This window comes from Calliphora vicina, chromosome 3 (assembly GCF_958450345.1).
Source record: "Calliphora vicina chromosome 3, idCalVici1.1, whole genome shotgun sequence".
Taxonomy (NCBI): domain Eukaryota; kingdom Metazoa; phylum Arthropoda; class Insecta; order Diptera; family Calliphoridae; genus Calliphora; species Calliphora vicina.
In genome coordinates, this window is record NC_088782.1 from 96,213,211 (window position 1) to 96,240,845 (window position 27,635).

The 27,635-nt window shown below is 28.2% G+C and overlaps 1 protein-coding gene across 3 annotated transcripts; it reads left to right on the forward strand.

Annotated features, from left to right (window-relative positions):
- Positions 1-23,178, forward strand: Csp (Cysteine string protein). Of its 3 annotated transcripts, XR_010576243.1 has the most exons (8): positions 1-171; positions 9,601-9,739; positions 9,803-9,955; positions 10,030-10,161; positions 13,581-13,643; positions 19,804-19,996; positions 21,075-21,188; positions 22,468-23,178. XR_010576243.1 is itself a non-coding variant. In XM_065504196.1 (7 exons), the coding sequence occupies exons 1-7, from the start codon at positions 143-145 to the stop codon at positions 22,488-22,490; spliced, it is 732 nt and encodes a 243-aa protein (XP_065360268.1). In that variant the 5' UTR covers positions 3-142; the 3' UTR covers positions 22,491-23,178. The 3 variants fall into 3 exon arrangements, 2 of the variants coding, with proteins under 2 accessions (XP_065360268.1, XP_065360269.1); XM_065504196.1 differs by lacking the exon at positions 21,075-21,188 and having other exon boundaries at positions 3-171; XM_065504197.1 differs by lacking the exons at positions 13,581-13,643; positions 21,075-21,188 and having other exon boundaries at positions 3-171.
- The last annotated feature ends 4,457 nt before the right edge of the window (positions 23,179-27,635 follow it).

Sequence of the window (27,635 nt, forward strand, 5' to 3'; positions counted from 1 at the left end):
ACCTTCAGTTGTGGTAGTATTTTTTCGCAAATTGTGTAAAGAAGCCGAAGGAATTTGAAGAAGTTTTTGTGCAAGAATTTTTGATTAAAAAAATTAAATAAAAAGTGTGAAAAAATAAAACTATTACACAAATACATTCAAAATGAGTGGAATGGATAAAAGAAAATTATCGTAAGTTTAAATAATATGCAAATGAAAATTCCAAAACCGAAATATTGACATGAAGAAAATAAAGAACTTTTTGTAAAAACGATGAATCAAAGAACAAAATGAAAAAACTTGGTGGCAGAGCTGTAAAATTGCTCTGCTATGGGTATACTTTTCTGCGACTGCAAAGGCAGATGTTTTTTTTAAATGTTTGTGTATGTGAAGATTCAAAGAAAAACGAAAGAATAATCATTAAGTGTTTGAGAATCAAAAAAGGGCGGCGGGCGTAAATAAAGCCGACTGCGCAGTAACGGTTAATTGATTTTTTTCATTGGCATTAAAAAGAAAAAATAAAAAACAACGAAAAAATGACGTTGAAAAATAAAACTTTAAAGGGTTCAATTTGTACATACATACATATCTACTGTTGATTTTTTATCGAAAATTCCACAAGATGCAAGATGCTTCCGGACTGGATGGATCTTCTTTAATTTGAAAGATCAAAGAAAAAAAAATACAGCTGCAAAAAATGAAATTTCTTTCTTCATCGCGAACGATGATAAAAAGAAGAATGAAATTAACATACAAAATAGTACTCCCAATTTAGTTAGTCACTGGACAATTTAAAAAAACATTTTTTTTTTTTTTAAATTTATATTCAATTAAATTGTCATGACGAGATATTGAACCAAAGATAAAGGGAAAATTTTAGCAATTTTCGACCATTTCAATGAAAAATTGTATTTATATGAAAAGGAAATTTATACACCTACTTACAATTCCATTAGCCCAAGAAAGTATCTAACAGATTTTTGTATTTTTTTAGATACATACCATGATTACATATATTCTTTGAATGAAAATAATTGAAAAATTGCTTTATCTGTATGTATTTAAAACAATTACCAAATATTTCATTTCCATTTAGTGGAAGAAGAAAGTCTTATCTCTCTTATTTGTATTTCTACTACGTACCTACACTAAATAGGTAACCATTATTATAATTCCATAAAAAAATCGTTAATACCACACCACGACTTATGTTTTTGTTTTATTGATATTTTTCATTTCTTTATCTCGTTTTTTTTTGGCATTTTAACGTTGGTTTTTGTTTTAGCTTTACTACTTTGCAAGAAATATATTGTTGAATTTGTTTTCGCTTTTCTTCCAAAGTAGTACATAGATTTTAACGAAAATGTAGAGAGTTTTAGTTTCTTTTGTTTTTGTGTTAAGTACGCTTTTAAAATATCAAACATTTTAGGTTTTAATGTGTTGCAACATGTAGCAAGTCGTGTACATACATTACACACTGGGGTCGATTGAAAAATAAATGGTAATAGGTTGAAAACTTCTAACCTAATGTTTGCAATAATTACAATAATGCAGGACTTATGGCTGGGTTAACCGACTGTAACGTTTTGTTTGCTTAACGAAACAATGTTCCAACAAGTTCTACATAAAAAATATATTCAAAAAATCCAAATTTTGACGGTTAACCGAAATTATTGAGGTGACGATTTGTTGTATTTTGTAGTCTGGAATGATTAAACATATTTATTAAATGCTAGCTGACTGCTCCGGCTTCGCTCGGTAGCTATTTACTAATAATTTGTATTCTCACACAAAGTTTGAAGATTACCACTATAATAGTACTCCCGATATGCAATAATAAATTTTTAGTTCGTATGGGTGGTGCCACACCCATTGTACCATCAGGAGATGGTTTCTTTACAAACCATGGTTTTTTCTTTACAAAAAAAAATCAAAAATTCCGGGTAAAACTCGGAAATTCTTTTTTTGTGAGTCCAGTCAACTGTAATAAAAAAGCTCCCTAAAGTATGCAGTACAAATTTAGATATTTTGTACTGCATACTTTAGGGAGCGTGGGTTGGAGAAACTTGAAGAACTAACATTAGTAAATGCTACCGGGCGAAGCTGGGGCGATCAACTAGTATAAAGATAAATATTAAACTTTACAAATAATAAAATAAAATTTAAAGAACAATACATCAATTCAATTTTATGGAGTGAAGATAATAATTTATTCAATTACCTATTGCAGTGAAGTTAGCCTAAACTTCTTGAACTGTGCGGAATTTCAATAGGTATATCAGGGGGGTTACTCTCTATTGCGATGCGAAAGCAAGTTCGTTGCGAAAGGTAAATGCGATAAGAACACAATTTAGTATTCTATATCGTCTACGAAAACGCTTTCGCAAAATAACTTGAAAAATAAGCAACACTGGTACCACAAAATAAACAATACCGAAATGAAATGTCAAAACTTTTAAATAAAAACATTTTAAACACATTTTTTTGCGATGCGAAAACGCAGTAGAGGGTACCAATTGTTCAGTTTTTATTTCGCATCGCAATAGAGAGTAACCCCCCAGAGCCCGAATAATTTATGATAGTTTCATTAATTTATTCTATAAAATAAATATATTCGAAATGAAAGAAAATATTGTTGGTGTTGTATATTTGTAAAAAATGAGATATCAGTTTTTCATCACTTACTTACTGCAAGCCCTTCAATTCTACTAATGGTGGACTATGAATTTACTTATAAAATTCTTCAGAATTAAGTAATAGCAAAGAATATAAATCATGATTTATGATTGCTATTGTTTTCAATATACATAAAATACTTAAGAAAATATTAATTGTTAATAAAAAATAACAATTAATTGATTCTGAAGAATTTTATAAGAAAATTCATAGTCCTCTACTACTTAAGGAATGCGTGCTCTTTGCTGCTGTAATTTTTATCATGACAGTTTTTTACAAAATTAATTTTTTTGGCGTTTTATTTAACAAAATAATTTAATTTTGGAATGTGGAAAAACACTAGCCTTCATTGTATATGCATTAGCGGTATTCACAATCTGGAGGAAATAGTCTAGCATCATTGCAAATGCAAAATTTTACAGTAATCCAATAACAAAATACACACAAAAGAACACTTCCACAATATTGTGAATACCGCTATTAGTGAATGGTATGAAAAACTAATAATCGATTTTCATTTCGATTTTTACAGTCGATTAATCGAATTTTTAATAATCGATCTGTATTTTTTACCGATTTGCTATAATTACCGATTTAAATCATATTTTGGAAGAGTATTATAACTCATTTATATTGAGGTGCTCATTTTATAAAACGTTGCAGCAAACATCTTTGATCAACTTGTGTGATCCCTCAATCACAACTTCCTATAGATTTTGTGTGATTTGCAAATAAATTTTTGTTTTAGAATTTTAAATTTCTCAGACATACTTTTGTGGTTCATATCACTCAGGTTATAACGCCGTCAACTTTTATTTTTGATATTTCATATATATTCAAGCTTTTTTCTGCATACTCATATAATTTGTTGAGCCTACCTTGTTTTTTAATAGCTCCGCACAACGCCGTATTATGTAAACAAGTTTTTGACATCTTTCATGTGTATATTTTTCCAAGACTCTTCAATTGTGATGCTTCTGAAACTTTTACTTCACACCAAAAACTGTTTTTACAGTAAATCGTTAATCGTATTCTTTATTAGGATGTGTGGGTTGTTGAAAATAAAAATAAATAATAATAATATTTTGGGTACTGTTTCAACGCTAAGGAGTGGACACAACATGAAGTCTGATAGTTCACACTTTATCCCTGATCTCACGGGCAAAAGCTAAAGGCTACTTGTTAATGAACAGCAATAAGATTATAACAAAATAGGTCTACATAAAATGTTATTTAGTGTCTAACATAATACTTTTTACCACAACTGTATGTTTATTTGCGTTTTTAATTATGTCAACAAATTGTGATTTTCTAAAGCTGAGTAGAAATGTATACTACGAGAAATAAGTTTGATTTGTTGACTATTTTTATTAATTAAATTGCACTATAACAAAATTGTGATTTATTTTTCTAAAATCTGATATATATTTTGATTAAAAGTTATAAGCGTTTAAGTGCTAAAAAGTAAGCTGTTATAGAAAGCAAAGAGTGTATTCGGATGATAATGGCTTAATAAATTTACATTAATCTAGGTAGGTTAGGTTAACAGGCAGTCATCCTGATGTAGAGCTCACTTGTATCCATTTAGTTGGTCATTTGCCAAAAAAAGAGAAGAAATGGATAAGAAAGGATATGAATGGAGAAGATACATAGTAAATAGTACAAGAGTTAAGACATAGTAAATAGTACAAGAAATTTAGTTGAAGTTTCAGGTAACAACTTGCCATAGAATAAAATATTCCTAATAAAGACATTAATATATTCTAACATCAAGTCTGATAGTTTAGAAAGTCTGTCAAAGGAACGATGACCTAGAAGCCTAATGCTATTCTTTATTATGACAATTGTTACAGAAGTCATTGTAGAGCAATCCTAGCCTTTCACAGTGACTTGTTATCACCACTATTTTGCTTAATTGTATGCGATGTAAGCCAAGAAGTTATGTTGTTAGATATAAGAAGATCGTGCAGATGGGTTCACTTTCCCATCTTGGCTAAGCGAGCTCATAGTAAATGTCACTGCTTACATGTGGATAACGGAAAGCCGCATAGGTAGTTTATCTGATACCCCATTGCAGATATATTTTTTGATTCATTGAGTGCCAGTCTTGAGATCGTGTCCCTTCCTATTTAGAATGGATGATACTAAAGTTTTGAGTGTTTCTAATAAACCTAACAATTGAGTGGTCCAGCCACATATCATGTATGGCTGATTATATAGTTGCAAATTGCATACTATTAAAAACCCCTTTTATATCCAGAGCGGCTAATTGCAAACTTACCAAATTCAAGTCATGTGATATCAGACTGGGTATTATCGTACTCGTAATACCACACAAGTTTTAATATTAGGACTTACAGATTATATTATGAAGATTAATGATATGAATGATCTTACTGCACTTAGGTCCTATACTACGTCATCTAACTTAGTAAGACTGTGTGGAAGATCTTTCCGAGTTTACCCGAGTTTATTCGGCCAAGGGCTGTCAACTCTAATACAACAACAACTATCAAGACAAGGTCGTCTAACTGACGACACCAACTGGTACATAACTGGTACACCAATGACTCATTTGGTACGATTATTTCTAGCTTAAAGTATAAATTTAAAAATTTTATTTCATAATTAATTCATTTTAGTTTCATTAACGAATAAAAAGTTAATAGTTTGCTCTTTAAAGTTGTAGCAATGTTTGTAATTGTTGTTGAAATAGGAAAGAAATTACTTCAGATTATTATTTTTAATGTTAGACATTTTTGAAACGCCTAAAGTTATAGTCATGAAATTTGGACAGTAGGTTCCACTCCCACCGCATATATCTATTAAGAAGAGATATATTAATATCTTATAAACCAATACAGATACTACATTTAAAATGGAGAGTAGATATTTGAACCTTTTAGGAGAGAAAACGAGTGAAAACTGTGTGTTGGTACTATTTTAAGCCAATAAACACAGAAATAAATTTTAAATCGTTTTCTTTGATTATCAAAAAATCAGTTTCAAAAAAGTAAAATTTTTAATGCTTGTTGATACAATTTATAAATTTCTTTTGCCATTCCTGTCTCAGATGCAGTATCTGTGGCAATACCGTTTGGAATCATGGAAATTTCTCCTTTCCCTGGCTTCTAGACGTAATGCAGTTTTTCACCGATCTGAAAAAACGGAATCATATAGATTTTTTGTCTTTATTCAGATTTGCAAAACCACAAAAATAGTTTTAAAGTCTAATAGTGCAAATAATTTTTGGCCAAAAATGAAAATATATTTTAAAATATGACACATTTAAAATATTTTTAGGAACATTTTTACCCCTACCAATGGTTATATATAACTACATAACATTATATGTAGATAATAGTGTGCCTTTTTAATACTCCTATATATTTATCAATGCAACTTATTAAGTAAATGTTTTGTAAAAAAATGTGATTAGATTATACCAAAAATGTTGAAAAATAACTAAACTGATAAATAAAAAAATATGTATTTCTATTGTATTAATAGAATGATGTTAGTTAAAATAAACCCACATAAATAATGATTTTCTTTCTCAGTTTTCTGTAAAAAAAATACTAAACCAGTTTCTTGGCTAAATGCCGAAATACCATGACATGTTATAATTTATTTTAAAATTTCCTAAAAATTCCAAGGATTCCAATAACAATAAATAAATATGTACTTAAATAAAGCGAAATTGAGGGCTTGGAAAGCATATTTAAACAAAAATAATTTTATAAACAATTTTTTCTGCCGTGACTGGAAAAAATACATTTACTGCTTTAATTAATTACTATTTAAATATAAAAGTCAAGGAATTCCCCGTTCCCAATTATTGTTTTAATTGGCTTTTTTTTTCATTGCATTCATACCATATGTCCAAATACTAATATAAAAAATAGTGAATAAGCTTAACAAAAAAATGTAAAATGTAACAAATGCAAATAAATACGATAAATAGGGGGTTCCCTAAACAAATTCATGTGTGGAAAATTGCAAATTATTAAAATGTCTCATGAACAATTTATATTGACATTGAAGCCAAATCGCGATAATAAAGTTTTTTTTTTTGCATTTTCTTTTGTGCGCTTATGTTGATTTTTCGCCAGGTAAAGAGGGTGGTGGTGCAAATGTGAGGTCATTGTGGCATTGAGATGGCAACAAACTATTATATTCATGTTGGTTAGAGAAATGTACTGCATAAAAGTGAAATTTTGTAAAGGGCACCAAAGTAAAAGTATACATATTAGGGTTATCGGTTAGTATTTTTGTTTTTTACAACAACATTTTTACTTGATTAATAAAACATAAATACCTACACAATTACTTACAATTTAATTTATATATTTCTTAATTAGTAAATTTACAACTCATTTGAATTTATTTACTTTTTCATTTCAATATATTATTAGCTTAGAAACAAACGTACTTAGATTTATTGCTAAGGATTTTGGAATGTTTTTTGTGTTTGCTGTCAAATTTTTGACTTTCACGTTTGCACACAAAGTTAATGCTATAAAGTTAACTTATTTTAGCATATAACTGGATAGGACCTAAACTAATATTCATGTCCATATGGAAACTCTAATATATATTTATATATTATGTACATATGGGCAATTCCACGAGAATCGTTACCACGACTGAAAAAACAAAAACCTTGAACCTTTTTTTCAAGTATTTAGATCATATTACAACATTTTAAAGACAAAAATAATAGTTTAAACTGACTATATTAAATTTTGTAATTATGTTTTAGGCTAAAACTAAGCCTCCCAATTAGCATGTAGTATGAAATGAATTTAACTCTGATTGTTTATTTGCTATTATAAAATTGTTTATTGAAACCGAATGTATATTTTCTATTAATTTTTTTAGTTTTTGCATACATATATATACAGAATATACATTGTTTTACTATAATAGAAAAATCTGTTACGTACGGTATGTCACGTACGATATTAAATTTTATTTATTATAAAATCATCCAAAGATTGTTTTTATTTAAGTATGACGGATGGTAAAGGAAAAATATTTCGATTATTGTAAGAAATTAAAAGAAAACATAACGCCTCTCACGATTCACAAATTTTCGCATATTTCTACATGTACCTCAAAATGAATTCCGTTTTCCGTCACGTACGATATACCCTTATTTCGCTCGATATTTTTGACAACAATGTTTCTAAAGAACTTTTTATTATTTTAAAATATAGCACCCTATGAATGGAACATAAAAACCAAATTATTTTTCAGATACTCTTATTTTTGCAAAATCTATTTCACACTACGATGATATGGAATTGCCCATATATGTTATAACATATGTTAGAGGTAAATCATTATGATAGGAATTTGAAGGCCAAAGGAATTTAAATGATAGCAGGAGAATATATTGGATTGAGAAATTTGTTTTGGGTAAGGTCAGTTTATAAACTTGGAAAATGTGTAATACTTTACATATTTAACTCAAAATGTTTTTTTCAAAATAAAATAGCTTCTTTAAGTCAGTGTTTTCGTAGCACATTATAAATGTTTGCCGTCACTTCTTTTAGTCTTATCATCATTTAGACATGTTATTTTGTGTCAATTATATATGTTACTACGTACATATAATCTCATATACAAACATTTACAAACTACTTATTTTTTTTTTCATTTTGCAGTTAATCCTCTATCTTGAATACATTTAAGAAGATTAATGGATTTGTTAATACAGTGAAGTGAAGAAAACATATGTAATTTATTTTTAGGATGCATATTTTAAATAAAGTAAGCCTTCGAGTCAAATCATCATAAGAGGCTTATTGCTATTAATAATATTTTGTCGGAATGAAACTTTTCTCCCTGCACCTTTGATAAATTCGAAATTTGAATGTTAATTAGGTAACACACATATGTATGTATTATTTTATAAGATGTTTGCAGTTTTACTGTAAAAAGTGTGCTATAATATTTCCAACGGCCGAAACTGATTCATAATAAATTGTAATATTTTGTAATTGCACAGACTCAAGACCCTAATGGTGATACTTATTTAATTCTAAACTCTGGCACTCAAACCTTGGAATGCTTAAGCACTTGCTTTAATTATAGCTTATTTACAGTGAGGATTTTTGCTGCAGCAAATATATAAGATTTGTTTATACCCTAGAAGAGAACGTTGCGCGAAGGTTTTGGCGTTTCCTGGATAATGTTATTTTCCGGGATACGGGAATGAAAAAGTTTTTGGTTAGAATATTTGGAGATCATTTTCTTCTATAAAATAAAATATTCACACCTATCGCGAATCAATATTTCACATGAAAGATGTTCCCTTTCCCATTTTTCGTTCATCAACTTTGTTCAAGTGAAAAAATTCCCCATGTTGTAAAATTTTTAGATGGAATTTTGTAAACTATAAACAACTGTTATGAACAAAATTAACTATTGTGAATGAAAAGTTCATGGGAATATCACGATAGCAAAGGAAACAAAAAATTAAAATTTCCCTGGAATTCTCTTGGTTTTGGGATTGCAGGGTATTTTCGATGTTGTATATTACTAATAGTTTCATTGCATTATGTATAAGAGAAAGGGGCTACAAAGCTTTTTTTTAAAAAAAAAATAGAAATAAAATTACTGTGATTAATCCCAAATGTAAATAGACTCTTAAATATTTCTTAGACTTGTTATCGAATAAAAAAAACTTAAACACAAACAAAATGTATTTGTAGTAAGAAAAATATAATTAAAATCATTAGAAAAATGCGCATGGGAACTAGCTCATCCCCCAACAATAAATGTAAGCGGCACTGGCTGGACTTATTAAATAATAATTATTAGATATAAGATTTGTACCACTTATTGTTAGTTCATTATATAATGAAGATACAATAATAAATGTAAATGAAAAGAAATTAAAAATCACCTTAAATTGAATATCGTTTCTTAACTTTACAGGACATCTGGCGATTCACTTTATGAAATATTAGGACTTCCTAAAACAGCAACAGCTGAAGATATAAAAAAGACTTATAGGAAACTTGCTTTGAAATATCATCCAGATAAAAATCCCGACAATGTTGATGCTGCCGATAAGGTAACTCTATTTTAATTAGTTAATTTTAGCTATAAATATCTAAATTGTTTTAATCATTTGCAGTTTAAGGAAGTCAATCGTGCACATTCGATACTAAGTGATCAAACAAAACGTAACATTTACGATAATTATGGTTCATTAGGTCTCTACATTGCTGAACAATTTGGCGAAGAAAATGTCAATGCATACTTTGTGGTCACATCGCCAGCAGTTAAGGTAAGTTTTATATAGCAGACGATTTGAATTGTCCTGGACTTGAAAATTGAATTTTTTATTCTTTATATTCACAGGCATTGGTTATTTGTTGTACAATAATTACCGGTTGCTGCTGCTGTTGCTGCTGTTGTTGTTGCTGCAACTTCTGCTGTGGCAAGTTTAAGCCACCTGCAAATGAATCACATGATCAGTATTCACATTTAAATGTAAGTTCTTAGAGATTTAAGTAAACTTACCCCCAAGGAATAGTTTTAATTTTCGTAAGGTTCAATAACAAAAGAAAAACAAGAAAATCAAAATTTTCTTTAACAACAATTTTTAGTTAATATTTAGCCCTAGCTTATGTTCTTTTTATATTGATTGTTAATATTTGTTTTTTTTACTTTAAAAACCCATTTTGAAGAAAGTGTTAAAAGTGTTATATTCCGCAATAAGTGTTTGAAGTGGAATGTAAATAGTCATTGATTTTTAAGGAAGGTAACATTATGGTTTTAATGCAAATGATACTAAACAAGCCTATGAAATTTACATTTAAGAACCTACAGTTACCCTCAATTCAAGGAATTTAATCTACGTTTTTCTTGTATTGTTATTTCTAGTTCAATGCTATAAATTATGCCTTAAAACATAGATTTTTTTATATTACTAGACTCTTTTTTTTCTTGTAAATAAAAATTAAAAATTCAGCTTCTTCCCAGTATTATTTTTGAAAATATGTACAGCAGTTTTAATGATACAAATTTTGATAGTATATTATGTATTTGCATATACAATTTTCTTACAAAATGGGTTTATTGTTAATACAATTTTTATTGCCTTTTTGTAACATTATTTTCTTGGCTTAGTTTTTTCCCCCCTAAATTTCCTTTTCTCCTTTTATTATCCCACCCAAAACACTACCATTTGTGTGTGGTGAAGGCTTTGTGTAACTAAAAAAATATTCAAATAGCTAAAAAAAGCTTATATAATGTTGATGATTTTTGTGGAGTTTATATGTTGGTATTTTCTTCTTTTGAGTTTTGCATGATTTTTTTTATAAAAATACCGTTACTGTTTTGCTTGCTTCAAAAATACAGGTAAGTAAGTAAAAATAACACATTGTTAGTACTTTGTAATCAAAAGTCCAAGATCACAACTATCAATTGCTAACAATAACAGCATTTTTTTTTAATAAAATTAACATAAGGTAACTAAAATCATTTTTTATGTGTATAACTTTTGATTTTATTTAAAATATGTAACAAACGAATGATTACAAGAAAAGAGAATTACATTTATACAATATTAATGAATTAAATACAATTATAAAATGTTTGTAAGAGTTGAAAATAGATTTGTACGTAATACACGTTTTTCATCAAGAACACTTCCCCTTTTTGGTGGATGGGCCAGTGGACAGGGAAAATTCGTTCTTTAGCCGTACAAACTTCTCGCTGTCATTTTCAATGTAGGAAAGTTAAAATCGAATGTCCACGAAAACTACTCCCTCCCTCCCATAAGCTATTTTCCTAGTTCCAACATAATGTAACATTCTTTTCCAATATTTCCTTTCTATAACAACCCGTTAAAAAGTTATGTAACTTTAAAAATGTTTTGCTAAGGCAAACTAATAAAAAAAATGTCTAAACTTTTTTTTACCAAATTTTATTTTCTTGTTAAATAAATAACTTTGAAGCCTCATAACTTTTTAATGGTTAGTGATAGAAAGGAAATATTGGTGCCGTTTTGCTAAGCTTAAAATGCCTTTTCATCGTGCATGTTTAAAAAATCAAAAATCACTAACCCTATTGTGGGTTAGTGGAACAATTTTTATGGAATCAAAAAACATCAATTGTATTAATTTTTAATGCAGAATCCATTGGTGAAATCAGATTTGCAACCGTTTTTGCTCTACAGAAAAATGTGCTCAAAATCCACATCTTTAGGTGCGTTGAACCACCACAAGGAGTGAAAATTTTCCAAAAAAAATTAATATCTAATTTGATTGAAAATTATGGCAATGCTAACAAAATAGACAGTTCATAATTGATTAGTGAAAAACTCAATCATTGGTTAAAATCCGCCTAAATTTGTTTCAGATTTAACTTAACAGCGTGTTAAGCTACTTTTAAGTAAGAAGTAAAAACCTAGCTCTAAGAGATCATTTAAAGTATTGCCATATTTATTATCAGGTTTCGATATCGGTTTCTGGTGCCAGCAATCAGAGTTGAGTCTTTTTAAGATTTCAACTATTCCACATATTTATATTCAGAACAGTGTCATCATTGTTCAGTTCAATTTCTCAATTTCATGTAATCTTCCGCCACTCGTATAATTTTTTATCAATTACACTTTTTCTTTCTTTTTTAACTTTAAATGCACGCTACTATTTTTATTTTTAATCAAATACATACACATATTTTACTTTCATATCACATATTTCACCATATAATAATCTTCACGAAAATCATCAAAACAAAAACTTGCTTTATTTACTAATCATAAATATATTAAAGTAAAATAACATCATGTGTTACATATTACTTTTATATTATTAACAAAAATTCTATAAAATTGCTTAAAGATATTCTTATAAAAAGAAAAAATAAGGTGAAGGGTTCACAGAGAAAAGTTAACTACTATTTTCGAATTATATTTGATTTATTTAATCGTTAAAACAGAAGGCAGGCGCGAAAATAAGTAATGAGAAAAAATCTTGCAATAAATACTTTAAAATAAACATTTTATATTAAATAAGTGAAATGTTGCGTTACTGAATATGATCTCCTGATAAGTTAAATTTAACAGGTCTTTTTTAGATTTGTTTATAATGTAAAGTAATTATTATTGTTGTTTTATATTTGTCATAATTCGTTACAGTGCCTTTTTATTTATTTTACTGTATAAATTTCACAATATTTCTTTAAGCTAAATGATTTTTTAAAAATGAAAACAAATTTCGGAAATGTCCAACTTTAATACTCGACATTTATACAATTTTACAGATATTTTTTATTTTAATTTAAAGTAATACTTTAACTACAAGAGTATGCTTAAATTACTTCCACATAACATAATAATTTTTCATCTAAAGCTATGTGGACTCAATGTTCCAATCTAGGAAATTTAAATAATGTTTGTCGATAAATTAAAATATATAGTTTTATTGCAAGAAGAAATAATTATTTACACTGTTTCCATACTAAGCTGATTTGCAGAGAAATAATTGAGTAATTCGATGCGAAAACAAAAATGTTTGATTTTTTTTAATTATACATTGTAATTTGGTATCGTATTACTCAGCAAACCCCTAGTTGTTATTCAAAATTAATAGACTAAACAAGTCCAAGTCAGCTATTACAAATTAGTTTTAAATATTTAACTTAGCTATGTACTTCCTGCCTGCCTCTGTGATTTATACAAGAAAGTAGTGTGACTCTTAATTCATCTTTTATGATATAAAATTTTGTTTTTCTTGTTTTTTTTTATTTCCTTTTAACTTTTTCCTTTTTTTCCACAAATTTTAATTTATATATTTTTTTGTTAATTTATAATTTTAAAAATTGTTTAAAAAAAAACTTTGAGTTTAAACATTAAACAAAATTTTATATTACCTTATACTTTTTTGTTAAATCCATCATCACAGCGTGACGGTGAAGTTAGAGAAGCTAGTGATCGTCCCCCAAATATGGGTCAACCAGAACAACTTGTAAGTACATTGTTGATCATTTCGTAAATTTAATTGTAGTAGTACTTAACTCTTTTCTACTTGTCCTTTTAAAAGAAAAAAAATATTAAAATAAAAATTACTTTTTTTTTTGTTGTTTTTAGCATGATGTTGCATAAAATGTTGTTGGTGTATTATTAGACAATTTTTGGTTATTTTTGTAATTGTATTTCTTATAATGCTTATAAAGTTTATATCTATGTAATGTAGACTATTGCTATTACTAATTACATAATATACTTTATTATTTTTCTTGTAACGATATAAATATATATACCTTAAAAATTGATTTACCCATATTATTTTAGTAACAAATTTTATTATATTTCCAACATAAAATTAAGTAAATATATATGAATATATTTGTATTAATGTATATATATTGTAAACTAATCCTTTAAAAACTTTACTATAAATAAAAATGTTTACATCCCCCTAAAATTATTTCGAAACATGGCAACATTAAAACGAAATGTATAATGCATCCCTTAGTCTGTATAAAATTCTAAGTATTTATTAAACCATTTTGTATATCATGTTAAATACTTATTATTTGGTCAAACAATAATTCTAATATCTTAAAATTATACTAACAAGGTCTTTAATCTTGATATTAAAAATTGTTTTTGGGCTTTCAATTCTATACCTACTTGTAATCATCATTTGCATATTTCCATTCGTATCCAGTAATTAAAATATGATACACATGTCGCACACCCAGTTCAAAAGTGACACAACTCAAAATTTTAATTTTTTAGAAATCGCAAAAAAATTATATTTATTCCAATTGAAACATAAAGGCCTGTCACACATTTCGTTCGGAATGGTTTCAATTCAGTAGTTTTTATTCCGATCGATTTCGTTTTCGGTTCTTTAGATTCCGTGTAATTTTTTAATTCAAAAAATATTTAATAATTCTGTATTTCAGATTTTAATTTGACAGTCTTTTTTATATTAAAACAAAAGTGAAGTTTTTGGTGCAGAAATGGATTAAAATTTTAAGAAAATCAAATAAATACAAACAAATATCAATTCCACTTTGAAAACTGAAAGTGGTTTCATTCCGAAAGAAATTTTCGTTTTACTTTTTGTGAAGAAGCTAATTACGGAATTAATTCCACTTTCGATCGGAATGGAATTCTGTGACAGGCCTGTTAATCACCCCTATCGGCAATAACATGTGAAATTTTGTTCCCATGAAATATCCATTTCCCTCGAAGGGAAAATTGCTATCGTGATGTTCCCATTTTGTTCACAACAGCTGTTTATTGTTTACAAAATTTGATCTAAAAATTTCACAACATGGGGGAATTTTTTCACGTGAACAAAATTGATGAACAAAAAATGGGAAAAGGGAACACATTTCATATGAGTGAATAAAAGACATAACTGTTTTTTTAGCAACTGTTAACAACACGAAATTCACTGATATTTTTTTTATAGATAAACAAATGTATTCTGCGTAGTTTAAGCATATAAACCCGAAAAATTAATTATGAGTTGTGTCACTTTTGAACTGGGTGTGCGATATGTTCATATATTGAAACTGCAGTTCAAGCATGAACTTGAAATTTCGAGTATTTGATTTTAAGATAATGAAAATCCTAAAATCTATCCATCGAATAAAATTTAAAATTTGGCTCTATAAGGATTGTCATGATCTAAAAAAAAATCCAAAATTGGTGTTTACTCACTTTTGAGGCTGTGTGTATATGTATAAACACATCGTTAAACAACTTTAATTACAGTAAAATGTACTCATAAATTCAATATCACACGATTAGTTTAAAAAGTTATCGATGAGTTAATAATCGATGGTCGTATAAGAATTCAGTTGTGCGGAAGCGTAGATATAATTGCCGGTAGTGTCATAAGCAATAATAAAAAAACAAATAATTGTGCGGTTCCAAAAATAATAGTAGTTAGCTAATATTTTCATTCATTCATTTCTTTATTTATAACCCCAGAACCCTAGTTATTGCTTCTGAATTAATTCTGGTCGTTTATCGTGTTCATTAGTAAATAACATTTCCTAAAAATACAGATCTTATCCGTATGTCAAGAAATTTTGGGTGTAAGTACTATTGTTTTTAATTTTTCGCTAAACTTTTTTCGTTATCTTTTTCTAATGTGACGGACCTATATGGGATGAAATTTTTTTTTAAAAATATCTGTTTTATTTTTGATGACATTTTAAAGTAAATATATGCAAGTTCCATACATTTATCTGGTCCATATAAAAAATACACGCATCCTAATTCGGAATTCCTCAGATATTTCTTTCAAGCTATTCGATCTGCCTTCCAAAAAGCTCTGGTATGATAATAAAATTACATATTCAGCCCAATTATGAATAAAAATTCCCCGGGAGTTTTTTCTCTCTTCTCATTTTTCCTATTCAGTCGAAACCCTTTAAGAAATTATAAATTGCAAAAAAATAAAAATATAATTATTAATGGGTTGATTATGGATGGCTACCGAACTTCAGTTGCGTTGCCAGAGGGCAACCAAAAATTTCTGGTTTCCTGTTTGCCAACAGAAATGATAGCTGCCAGTTGACATCTGTAATAACATTTAGGCAACTGACAACGCAACTGAAGTTCGGTTGCGATCCTTAATCGACTCAACTTAGTTTTTTAACATAATCGAACGGATTCTGAATAATCTAAACAATTTCGTTTATGATGGTTGGTTATCGTGGTAGTTCACCACTACCCGCATTTTATTGTTAAATGTTTATTTTGGACTAAGTTTAGTTTAGTTTGGAAGGGGTGTGCACTATGTGCACTTCCACTCGGAGATCGTGATGTCCATTGTGATTACCTTCAAGAGATTTATACAGTGAAGAGAGATTGTGAAGAAAAAGAGTCCAAAACCGCCTAGTAAAAGAAAAAGAAATAAAGATTTTGTTACGGATTTGGAATCGCTGTAGAGTGTCCTTTAAATAGCCACCATATTCCTCTAATGAAACCTAGTATGTTACTCAGTTTACAACCAGCAAAACTACTGAGTTCATCCAGAAATCTGTTTCCTTGTCATTTAAATCTATGACTCTGTAGCCTAGGGCAGTTGCACATGATATGCTCTACTGTATCTATCTAGCACCTCTACAGCCCCACACACCCTACAGAAATCCTATGTGCCACTATCCCATTTTCCTTTGAAGGCTCCAATTGAGCAATGACCGGTTATCACTCCTACTAGAATCCTTATATTATACCTATCCAACTCTATCTTATTGCGTTTGCATTCAGTTTTGGCCAAAAGGCCCTGGACGCTTTGCAATCCGTCCTACCGCTCCAAGTTTGGTTGGTAGAGTCACGGAATCTTTCATATATTAACCAGTGTTTGAAAAAGTAGACTACAAGTAGAAGTAGCAACGAAAAAACACAAGTAGTCTAGTTTAAAAATTAATAAAAACTCGGAGTCAATCAATTACTACTACTACTGCTACCTTCACATTTTAGTAGCCGTAGTTGTAGTAGCACCAATAAAAGAAAAATTTAAAAGTAGCAGAGTAATTTATTTTCTATTGCTACCTTAAAAAGGAAAGATCTGATGTAGCAGAGTCATTTTTTATTAATTCTGCTACTTTTAAAATTTAGTAGTAATAGAAGTAGCAGTTGAGGTAGTAGAAGAAGTAGCAGTTGAAGTAGCAGCTAAGTAGCAGTTGAGGTAGCAATAAAATAAGTCAAAAATAAAAATCTTCAGCCAAAAAAGTATATTGTGTGTTGTTGTTGTGAATGTAAGTTGGTCGTGTTGTACACAAAAGTTCGGCTTTTTGGTTATACACACAGACAACACGATCTTTCTGTTAGCAACACAAACATCTGAGACGAATAAAAACGAATAATTCTTTCAAACACTCTCAAAACAAAAACAACACACAGTGTTTAATTATGTAAATTTTGTTGTTATGACTGATTATTTTCATTTTTGACACTTCTATTGCTACCTTAACTGGTGCATCAACTGCTACCTTACTTCTAAATAATAAAAATTAAAACTCGATATAGAGCAGTAGCAATGATTTGTATTTTTATGCTACTACTCCATTTACAATTCATGTTTAATTACTACTGCTCTGTTAAGAGTTTTATATTTTGAAGGTAGCAGTAGTTTTCAAAAAAACAAGAAAACGAAAAAAGACAAATGCTACCGCTAACGCTACATACACTTTTTTGAAGCAGTAGTTGCAGTAACAGTTAAAAATTTGTTAGTTATATTAGCTTTTTAAACACTGATATTAACCTGTAGTAGTGACATATAGGAGGTTTTACCCCCGTTCCCTAGTATCATGATCTAAAACATAACCATGTCTAGCCAGTTCATCTGCTACCTCATTTCCCTGCATATCACAGTGCCCCGGTACCCAACACAATCTTATTGAGTAGTGTGCCAATAACTCCTCGAGAGCTCTCCTACAGTCCTCCACTAGGCTGGACTGAATTAAATTACATTTCAGACCCCTCATTTACGTGTGGCTTTCCAGATCGCGAAGATCTCTGCCTGGAAGACGCTGCACACGTTAGAGAGTCTATATGAGCGCTTGATATCATTGACGACCAAATAAACCCTGGCCCTTGTACCAGAGTCCATCTTGGATCCGTCAGTGAAAACTGATCCAACCTCATTATGCAAATTTGATCTTTTCTTTATTTTTCTCCTTTTGCAATGTCCTTTCTTCTTGCAGTAATTGTAAACGTTATTCTTCTTTTCAAATTTTCAGTTTTCCAAATTGTTAATTTTCTAGAAGTACCTCTTCATTGAATTTATCATTGCTTTTTACAAAACTTGAATGGGTAATTCATCAAATGTTTTCTCTTCAGTTTTACTGAAGAAAATGTTTAAAATCTTACCAACTAACAATAAGTCTGGCAATACATTTACGTTACATTCTTCTAATCCATTGCTAAATTCTAGTCACAATCCTTTGAATTTAGCAATTTCCATTTACTAATCGTAAATCTATGCTTATTTGTTTCACACAAATATTTTGTTTTCGTTTTCATTTCACTGTAATTTTATAATAAGAGCGTGGCTTTTTTCATAAATCCTTTAGAGTAAGTGAAGTAGGTTTGGCTGGCTAGCTAGCAAAGTCGAAGTTATTAAATTAAAAATGTGAGTTCATTGAGCCCAAAGTATTAAAATATTGACCACAATTGACGGAGCCATATATAATTGATTACATAATGATTTTAAGGTAAATTTTGATCATTGATACTATTTGGGAATATTTCCTGAACAATCCAGTATATAAAACTACTATACAGGAATTGCACAAAGCCAGTATTGAAAATTAACATAAATTGAGAAGATGGACCTTTGTAACGTTAAGAACTTTGACCGTCTGTCTGTTGAAATAAACTTGCTATTTAAAATCGAGAAAATCGGTCCACAAATGGCTGAGATATATGGAAAAAAAAATCGGGTAAAAATCGGAAAAATTATTTTTTAAGTCGAATTTTTTTTTCACCAAATATTTTTTTCGCTAAATATTAAAAAAAATTAAGTTTAAAAAAAAACAAAAAATGAAAAAAACAACTTTGGAAAAAAAAATGTTGTTTACCTAAAACTATTTAAAATTTTTATTTTGAAGTATAATTTGGTGAAGGGTATAGTATAAGATTCGGCACAGCCGAATATAGCTATCTTACTTGTTGGTTTTAGAACTGTTTAAATAAAGTGGACATTACGCCTAGAAATGTTTGATTGGGTCCTCAAAAGAGTCTCAACCATTTTGGTTTTTGAGTTCATAACCTAAAAGTTTATATAAAAGTATGCGCTAAAAAAAATGGATAACACTAGAATGTTTAGTTTATAGTGCCTGTTAAATTAATTTTTGTACGAAAACTGTCAGCATATCGTTACGATAAAAAAATACGGACATTGAGGAAATGGTGTTAATTCGTGTAATTTAATGATCTTTTTAAAAATTGCCTGTTTTTGCCTTATTAATACAAAAGATACAAGTAAATTAAATTGGTATGTGAATGTTAAATATAGTATAGTATAAAATAAAAAGAAAGAAATTATATACAAAATGGTTTAAAATACTTATACATTTCAAAATATATTAATTGAAACACTTTTTGGTTAAATATGTAAATAATTTAATATTCTTCTTTTTTGTGTTTTATAGGAGGAAGTTGATTTGGACGCAGATCCAACCATGTCAACACAAAATCAAGGAAATACATCAAACGCTGGTGGTCAACCCGTATTTGCAATGCCACCACCACCTGCAACGGGTGTAAATCCATTTACTGGTGCTCCAGTAGCTGCCACAGAGCAAACTTCGTTGAATACAACAGAACAAACAACTTATACCCCAGGTATATAAAAAGAAACTACTACTTACCTTCCCTCCAATCCCTCATAAAAATAAAAAAAATAATAATAAAAGAAATCGTAGCTAAAAACAACAAAATACTACAATGAACAAGAAAATTAAAACTGATAATTTTTTAACGGGGGAAATGATAAATAAATTACAAAAGCGGAAACCAATGAAAACCATATAATAAAACTAAAAATACATAGTTATGGTGTTGCATTCTTCTCTTGCAAACTAATCTATAAACATACATAATATATATATATTTGAAGATATAATAAAAACAAATATTAGAAAAAAAACTTTAACAAAAAGAAAATTCAATTGATATTTTTGCATTCACTTATGAAAAATGAAAAATGAAAATTACTAATTAACTGAATAACTGGATAACGAAAATAACAAACACCTTGGGGAAAAATATATAATTATGAATTAAATGCGTTAAGACCATCGAATTAAATGTTGTTTATTCAATAATTATAACAAAAAAACCTAAAAGAGAAATTAACATAGACAAACTTAACATACATATTAATATGCAAATTATATTAACTACATAAATAATTAATACATATTTAATTCACTTGAAATTTAATACATATTAACGTTCATCATAGTTTTTTTCTCATAAATTATCTAATTGATCAGTTCTATTTACTTTAAAAACTTTCATAACCATAATTAGCAGAGTTGTGACGCTATGAACTAAAACGCTATTTTCTAGTGATTCAGTTAAAAGGTTGTAATAAAACTACAAAAAAAAAACTGACTTATTGTTTTAGTTTATCACAAACAACATAAGAAATTTAATGTTGTTTTTCTAATTGTTTTGTAGTTGTAGTTCTATTTTCTCAATCTCTGGTTATCATTTTTCGTAACGATATACTTCCAATTAATATAATTTTTGTATGAGAACTGTCAGTATATCGTCACGATAAAAAATAACCAGAGATTAAGTAAATGGTACGTAGTATAGTAACCTTTTAACTGAACTGACATTTTAGTTCGGAGCGGTACAACTCTAATAATCAGCCAAAGATTTTTTTGAATAATAAATTATTTCTATATTATAGCTATTTGTTGGAAATAATTCCTTTTAATGTGTATTATCATTAGTATTTTTGCGAAAACTATTTCTTAAAACTTTTTTGAATATGTAAGCATTTTGATTGTTTCTTCATACGAATGTAAGTATATGACAGAATTTTAATAATTTTGCTACAAAACTTCAGTTAAGCTTAACCAAATTTTACTTTTATTAATGATTCTCAAAGCTGTAATGCTAAATTGTTTGTCTGTAATTAGTTTATCGTGTCTTGAGTTTTATTTGACAAATCATGAATTTATTAACATAATAGTTCCACACTGCCATTTTAAAACATTAAATTCCTTGCAAACATTCAAGATATATTTGTTTAGTACTACATTTGAATTATGTTGAAGTTAGCGTTAAAAGATTTTGTTAGAAAAAAGCAATTCGTTTCTATGATTTCTAGATTTTTGGAAAATGTATGCAAATCATTTTAATTGCTATAAAAAAAAATAACTACAAATCGTAAACCCCAACTATTCGGGAATAAATTCCTATTCAAATTGTTTTTAGATACCAACCATGCATTAGAAATTTAAATTTTAAAAAATGTTGACTCAAATTTATCTGACCACATGTTTAACTACTAAATATGTCTTTAAATTACACAATTTGATGGTCGTACAATACCAAACATTGTTTCAATTGTAAAAATAATATCGTCAGATATTTGTGATCGTTTAATAATGTGATGTTCAATACTAGTTCACAACTTACAGAATACTGTTTCGAGTAAAATGATCTTGAAGATAATTTTATTAGACTTAAATATGTTTTTTTTAATCTTATCTAATCAAAATCGACTGATTTTGCATTAATTGAGCTATATACATATATGCAATCTATTGTAGCTTCTCGATTTTTGATAGTCGAAAAGTATAAAATTTTAAAAAAAATGTCATATTCGATATAATTTGCAGCTGCATTGAATTCACTCTTTTTTGTCTTCCAGTTTCATAAACGATAAAGTTTATAGTAAGATCTGGCTGCATTTGATTTGTTAAAATAAACAATTGTAAACTAATTTGCATGTTTCATAAATTTTAGTTAAATTCTCTCGTAGGTAGCCATTTTTAAAGTTCTTACTGAACATCATATGTGTTAATATTTTTTTTATCGATTTCACTGCTTAATCAACATATTCTTTAAATAAAGATAATTTTTGGAATATTTAAACAAATAATTAAGAAATTATTAATATTATGGAATAAATCAACGCTTTCAGCTGTAGCAATCATTCTTGTTTTAGCATGATTTTTGTTGTTTACAATTTATATTTGAATAATTTGCATTAACAATTTGCCCAAAACCAATCATATAAATATATTATTTATTCAATTGTATTCATTTTGTTTTATTTTCTTTTTTTCTCTCAGATATGGTAAACCAAAAATATTGAAACTTCTACACACACATTAACAACATTTTCAACCACAACATAAAAAAGAAAAAACCATTTACAAAATTTTACAAACATTATGCATAAAATTTGTTTAATATTTTTTCCTATTTTTTAAAAAATAATGTAAAGTATTTAATATTATTAATTACGCAAAAACAAAGTAATTATTTACAAAAACAAATCATATAAACCATAAATCAAATTCCAATTACCAAATAATCAAGAAAAACAAAAAAACCGAGTGAAAAAAGGCTTTAAACATAACAAAATAAAGAATATGATGCCATGATTCATACACAATTTAACACAATAATTAAAAAAAAGCCTAAAGGCATGCTATAAAAAAGTTTATTTTAAGTCGTCATAATTAAGAACCAAGAGAAAAAATATTAAATTGTAATTATATAAACAAAACTATTTCAAAAATTTAACAAAAAAAAAACCAACCAAATTTAAAGAAAACAAATAAATTTCTATAGTAATTATATTTTAATTGTATAATATTTATATATAAATACCTTTTTCCAAAATAAAACAAAAAAACTACAAACCACTTAATTATTATGTATACATTATGTAGTAAATAACTTGAATGTATATGTACGTATTTGTTTAATTTATATCAAAATTAAAAATAAAAAACAAAACTTTAAAAATAAAATATATATATATTAAAAAAAAATAATGTTATTTAGTTGCATTTCTCTGTGTGTGTGTCCCTCTCTCTCTCTCCCTCTTTCTATTTTCCTCTCTTATTAACTCTTTAACTAAATAAATACAATATTTAATTAAATCAAATCACAGTTTTTTTATTACATCATCTATCATTTATTGTATTTGTATTTAGAAAATATAATTAGGTTTCTTTTTCTAACATTCTGTTAAACAAAAACACAAAATTAAATTTTGAATAAAGTAGTATGTTTGAATTATTTTATGAACGATATTCAAGTAGCCCTTATTTGTTTTATAAATTCTTAGAAGAAGCTGGAACTCATACAAATAGTTTTGGTATAGGTAGCTGAAAAGATGTTATTTTATATCTTCTGGGGTTGGCACTCCACTCATGGCAAATACAATGTATATTTCATTTCACCAGCGAATTTTTGTATTTTTTTAAGATCATGAAAATCATTATTGTCCGACTTAAATCTCTTTTTCACAACCGAATCTATTATTCAACCCAATCTCCAACAAACCGAAACTTTAAAATTTTAATCGGTGGATAAATTTTAGAATTTTCATTATCTTAAATAAAATCAAATATTTTTTGGTGTATACTCACTTTTGAGGCTCACTGTATATTCGAACGATTTTCTTTTCGAATCGTACTACTCAATTTATTGTTCCCCTCCAGAGTACAATTCCAAATAAGTTTTAAAGTTTTTTTATCAAGAGATTTTTTAATTTAAATAATGTCATTATGTTAACCAACTCCAAGTAAGGTCTTCGTTTTTAAAACGAATTCACATATTTTGGTGTTCTGTAAATCGAACCCACGGGATTGTTTCGTTTTACTTTCGAGTAAACAAACTAAATTTAATGTACAAACTCGTACGATTTCCTGAAAAATGACTTGCCAATAATTCGCTTTTGAAAATCATATGGGCGCATTTTACGAATTGCATGTGTTTTAGTTCAAACGTATCGTCAGGGCAATGAGAAAGCGATTATCAAAACATTCGAATGGAAAAACTAAAATACGGCTGACACTGATTAATGGTCACAGACTTTTTAAAAAAAAAATAGGAAATGTAATACGAATTTGGTTCATGGAACAATAAAATATTCGTATTCGGTTTAAGAACAAGTTCTGGAGTACAATTCTCGCATTCGTAATAAATTTCGAATGCTTCTTAGCTTTAAAAACTCGCTCGTTATTGGATGCCATCAATATTAATTTCTATACATTTTTTCGATATCGAATAAGTGAATCGAATTCGCTCGTATACGAATGCGAGAATTAGATTTCAAAATGAATTCACATATTTTAGTGTTCAGCAAATCGAAACCACGTGATTTAATCGTGCGATTTGCAGAACATCAATTTATCCAGATATTTGCTTTTTAAAATCGCTCGTTATTGAAATCAATCGATCTTTACTTAACAGGGGCGTATGTCATAAGTTTTGTGCGAAAGATTTCGTAGCGTTTTACAAAATATCGCCGATGCAGAGACCTATAACAATTTGTAGCATCCCTGACAACCATTTTTATTAAAGTTTGATTAATATGATAATCGTTGATTGCTCATGGTTGAAGTAGCTTGAAAGAACTGAATAAAAAAGTTTTCTAAATCTAAATATCCTAGGAGGAAGAAAATTAATAGGAACTAGTTATAATCCATTTTTATATGAAGGATAGATACATATATTTAACATGGCGATGTCCTATGAGGGGTAAATTGACACCATTTAAGGACTATGTGACAGGTCACGGAACCAATCCAAAAATAGCACTTTTCTAATACTGATCAAATTTTATTTAAATTTATTGATTATATTTTTAACTGATATGCTTAAAAATCATTTATAAATCGTAATTTTTCTGCCATTTGAAAAGTGACGTGATGTCATCGCATGTCATTGGACTAACTAGTACTTTTGAATCTTGCAATTATATGTAGTTGGGCGGAAATGCATCACTGCATTTGATGGGCATCTATAATTAGATTGCGATGCTGATGCATCAGCCATTTTTGTTCGGAAAATAAATAGTTCGGAATAAATGTGGATCAAATTGTTCCTAATATTTGCATTCCTATTCAAATTTTGATACATATTTTAGTTTCAGAATCTCTATAAATATGTATGTATGTAATATGTAATAAAATCTTTATTTATTAACCAAACTCAATGAAATTTTCAACATTTTTTAAAATTTGCCATTCTAAATAACAAAGATTAAAAAAACTTATCAAAAGGTCAAAGGGAATCCCGCAATTCCTAAAAATTTGAGCGATCCAAACCAATCCAAAAATAGCTTTTGGGATAAATAGGGAACGCATCAAGGTTTTTAATACTGCTTTCCGTTTTTGATCCCAGCTTTGGGATTTTAGAACATGTGGCCCAAAGTTGAAATTTTAATATAAAATAGGTCAATAGGTCAAGGGCGTAAAGGCGACATATTCGAAAAATAGGATATGTTTTTTATACCAAAATGTTCTCTGTAAAGATACCTTACTGAAAAATATAAAATTGTTATATATTCTTACAGAAAGTTTATTTTTAATAAAAAAAAAGCTTTAAGTCACCTTTTCGCTCAACTATTTTTTGAATATTTAAATTGAAAATCGTTTATTTTTGGATCCATAATTGGTATTGCTCTGAAATCTTTTGTTCGAGTCCATTCGTTCCAAAAGTACGACCTATATTTTTAAGAAAACGGACAAAATTTTAAAATTTCAATTTTGAAATGCCTTGCCTAGCGCTTTCCAAAAATATAAAAATCTTTGAAATCGGTTGGGAAACAAAAAAAATTTCACGTGTTTAAAAATTTTAGATGTCGAAGGTACCCTACTTTGAGCCCCCATAGCGCCGCTCTTGGATCATTTAATAACTTAAACTCGAATGCTCCTTGGCTATGCCCACGTCAAATTTTATCCCGATCGGACCAGTCGTTTAGAAATGCCAGATTTATTTTCAAAAAATGTTTATTCTGCCCCACCGTGCAGTGGGGGAAATGAAAAAAAGTGGAAATAAATCTGTAACTTCTAAACCGATAGTCCGATTTTAATAAATGGGGTATCTCGGGTATATGAAAAATTAAAAATTATGCCAAATGTTTGTTCTCGATTATAGGATGTGCCACGCCCACTAATCCAATCCCGAAAATTTTCGGCGGAACTAAAATTAAAAAATCCAGTCCATCAAACTTTTAAGATATTTATTAAGAAAGAAAATACTAAAAATAACAGTAAAATTGGAACAACAAATTAAAATTGAATTGTTTTTTATAAATATATTCATTTGTCGTCCTCACGACACTCCAACAATCGGAAAAAATGGTAATAAATCTATTTAATAAACTACTGGTAAATATGAAAAATTTGGACATAACAATTTTTTTAAATTAAAAAAATTATTACGTTACTTTAAACAAAAATATTGTATATCTTCAAGCCCAAAAAAGAAATAAAACATATCTATCTATATATATAAAAATTAAATGGTCCATATATGTAATGGTATCACGTGAGAACGGCTGTAGCGATTTAGATGATTTTTTTTTATATTCGATTCGAAATTTTCAGGAGATGGTTTGTAATGAAAAAAAATCAAAAATTCCGGGTAAAACTCGGAAGATTTTTTGAGCCCAGTCAACTGTTATAAAAAAGCCCCCTAAAGTATGCAGTACAAATTTAGATATTTTATTTGCAAATAAATAAGAACAGGCAGGTGAATGTGGGTTGGAGAAACTTGAATAACTAATATAAGTAAATAGCTACCGGTCAACTAGTTTATTATAAAAACCCATTTTTCTTAAAATTGTGACGTGTAGTTAGGAAACAAAAAATAGTTAATTAGCTACTAAACTTGTCTTATTATTCGTTAAAACCTTCGCATATTTTTACAAATAAATATAAAATAAACTAATAATTTGCATATACCAATAAAAATTGCACATGTGCCAACAAAAGGCCATATGTATTTTTTTTTACCAATTTTTCAGCACAGTTTTATTTTTTAAATGTATTCCATGTATCGGTTTGGTAAGTAAATGTTCCATCAGGTCGAAAAAAAATTTATTAGACATACGATTTTTTGTTGGAGCAAAACCTAATATCATCAGTCATACATATTCAAATAAAAATTAATAATTTATTTGTCAAGTTTAACCCCAACTTATTTGCTTGTAATTTGTACATATAAAACAATTAAAAGTATATATACAGATAAACATATGTAGCCATGCATACATACATATTATATAGAATATTAAACATTTAAAAATTCATTATACACATGACTCAGTCATTTATAAAAATGCACTCTTTATAAAAAGGACTTTTACGATTTATGATATGTATTAGGTTGTATATGCTATTGTCTAGATAATCACCCCTATCGCAGTATATCGGCAATAACGTGAAATTTTGTTCCCGTGAAATATCCATTTCCCTCGAAGGAAAAATTGAAATCG

What these genes read in the sequence shown, in the direction of transcription:
- Csp (XM_065504196.1), top strand. Translation starts at nt 143, where the DNA reads ATGAGTGGAATGGATAAAAGAAAATTATC. An exon ending in TCACATCGCCAGCAGTTAAG is followed by an intron (nt 9,956 to 10,029) that starts GTAAGTTTTATA and finishes TTATATTCACAG; the next exon opens with GCATTGGTTATTTGTTGTAC. An exon ending in ATCAGTATTCACATTTAAAT is followed by an intron (nt 10,162 to 13,580) that starts GTAAGTTCTTAG and finishes CCATCATCACAG; the next exon opens with CGTGACGGTGAAGTTAGAGA.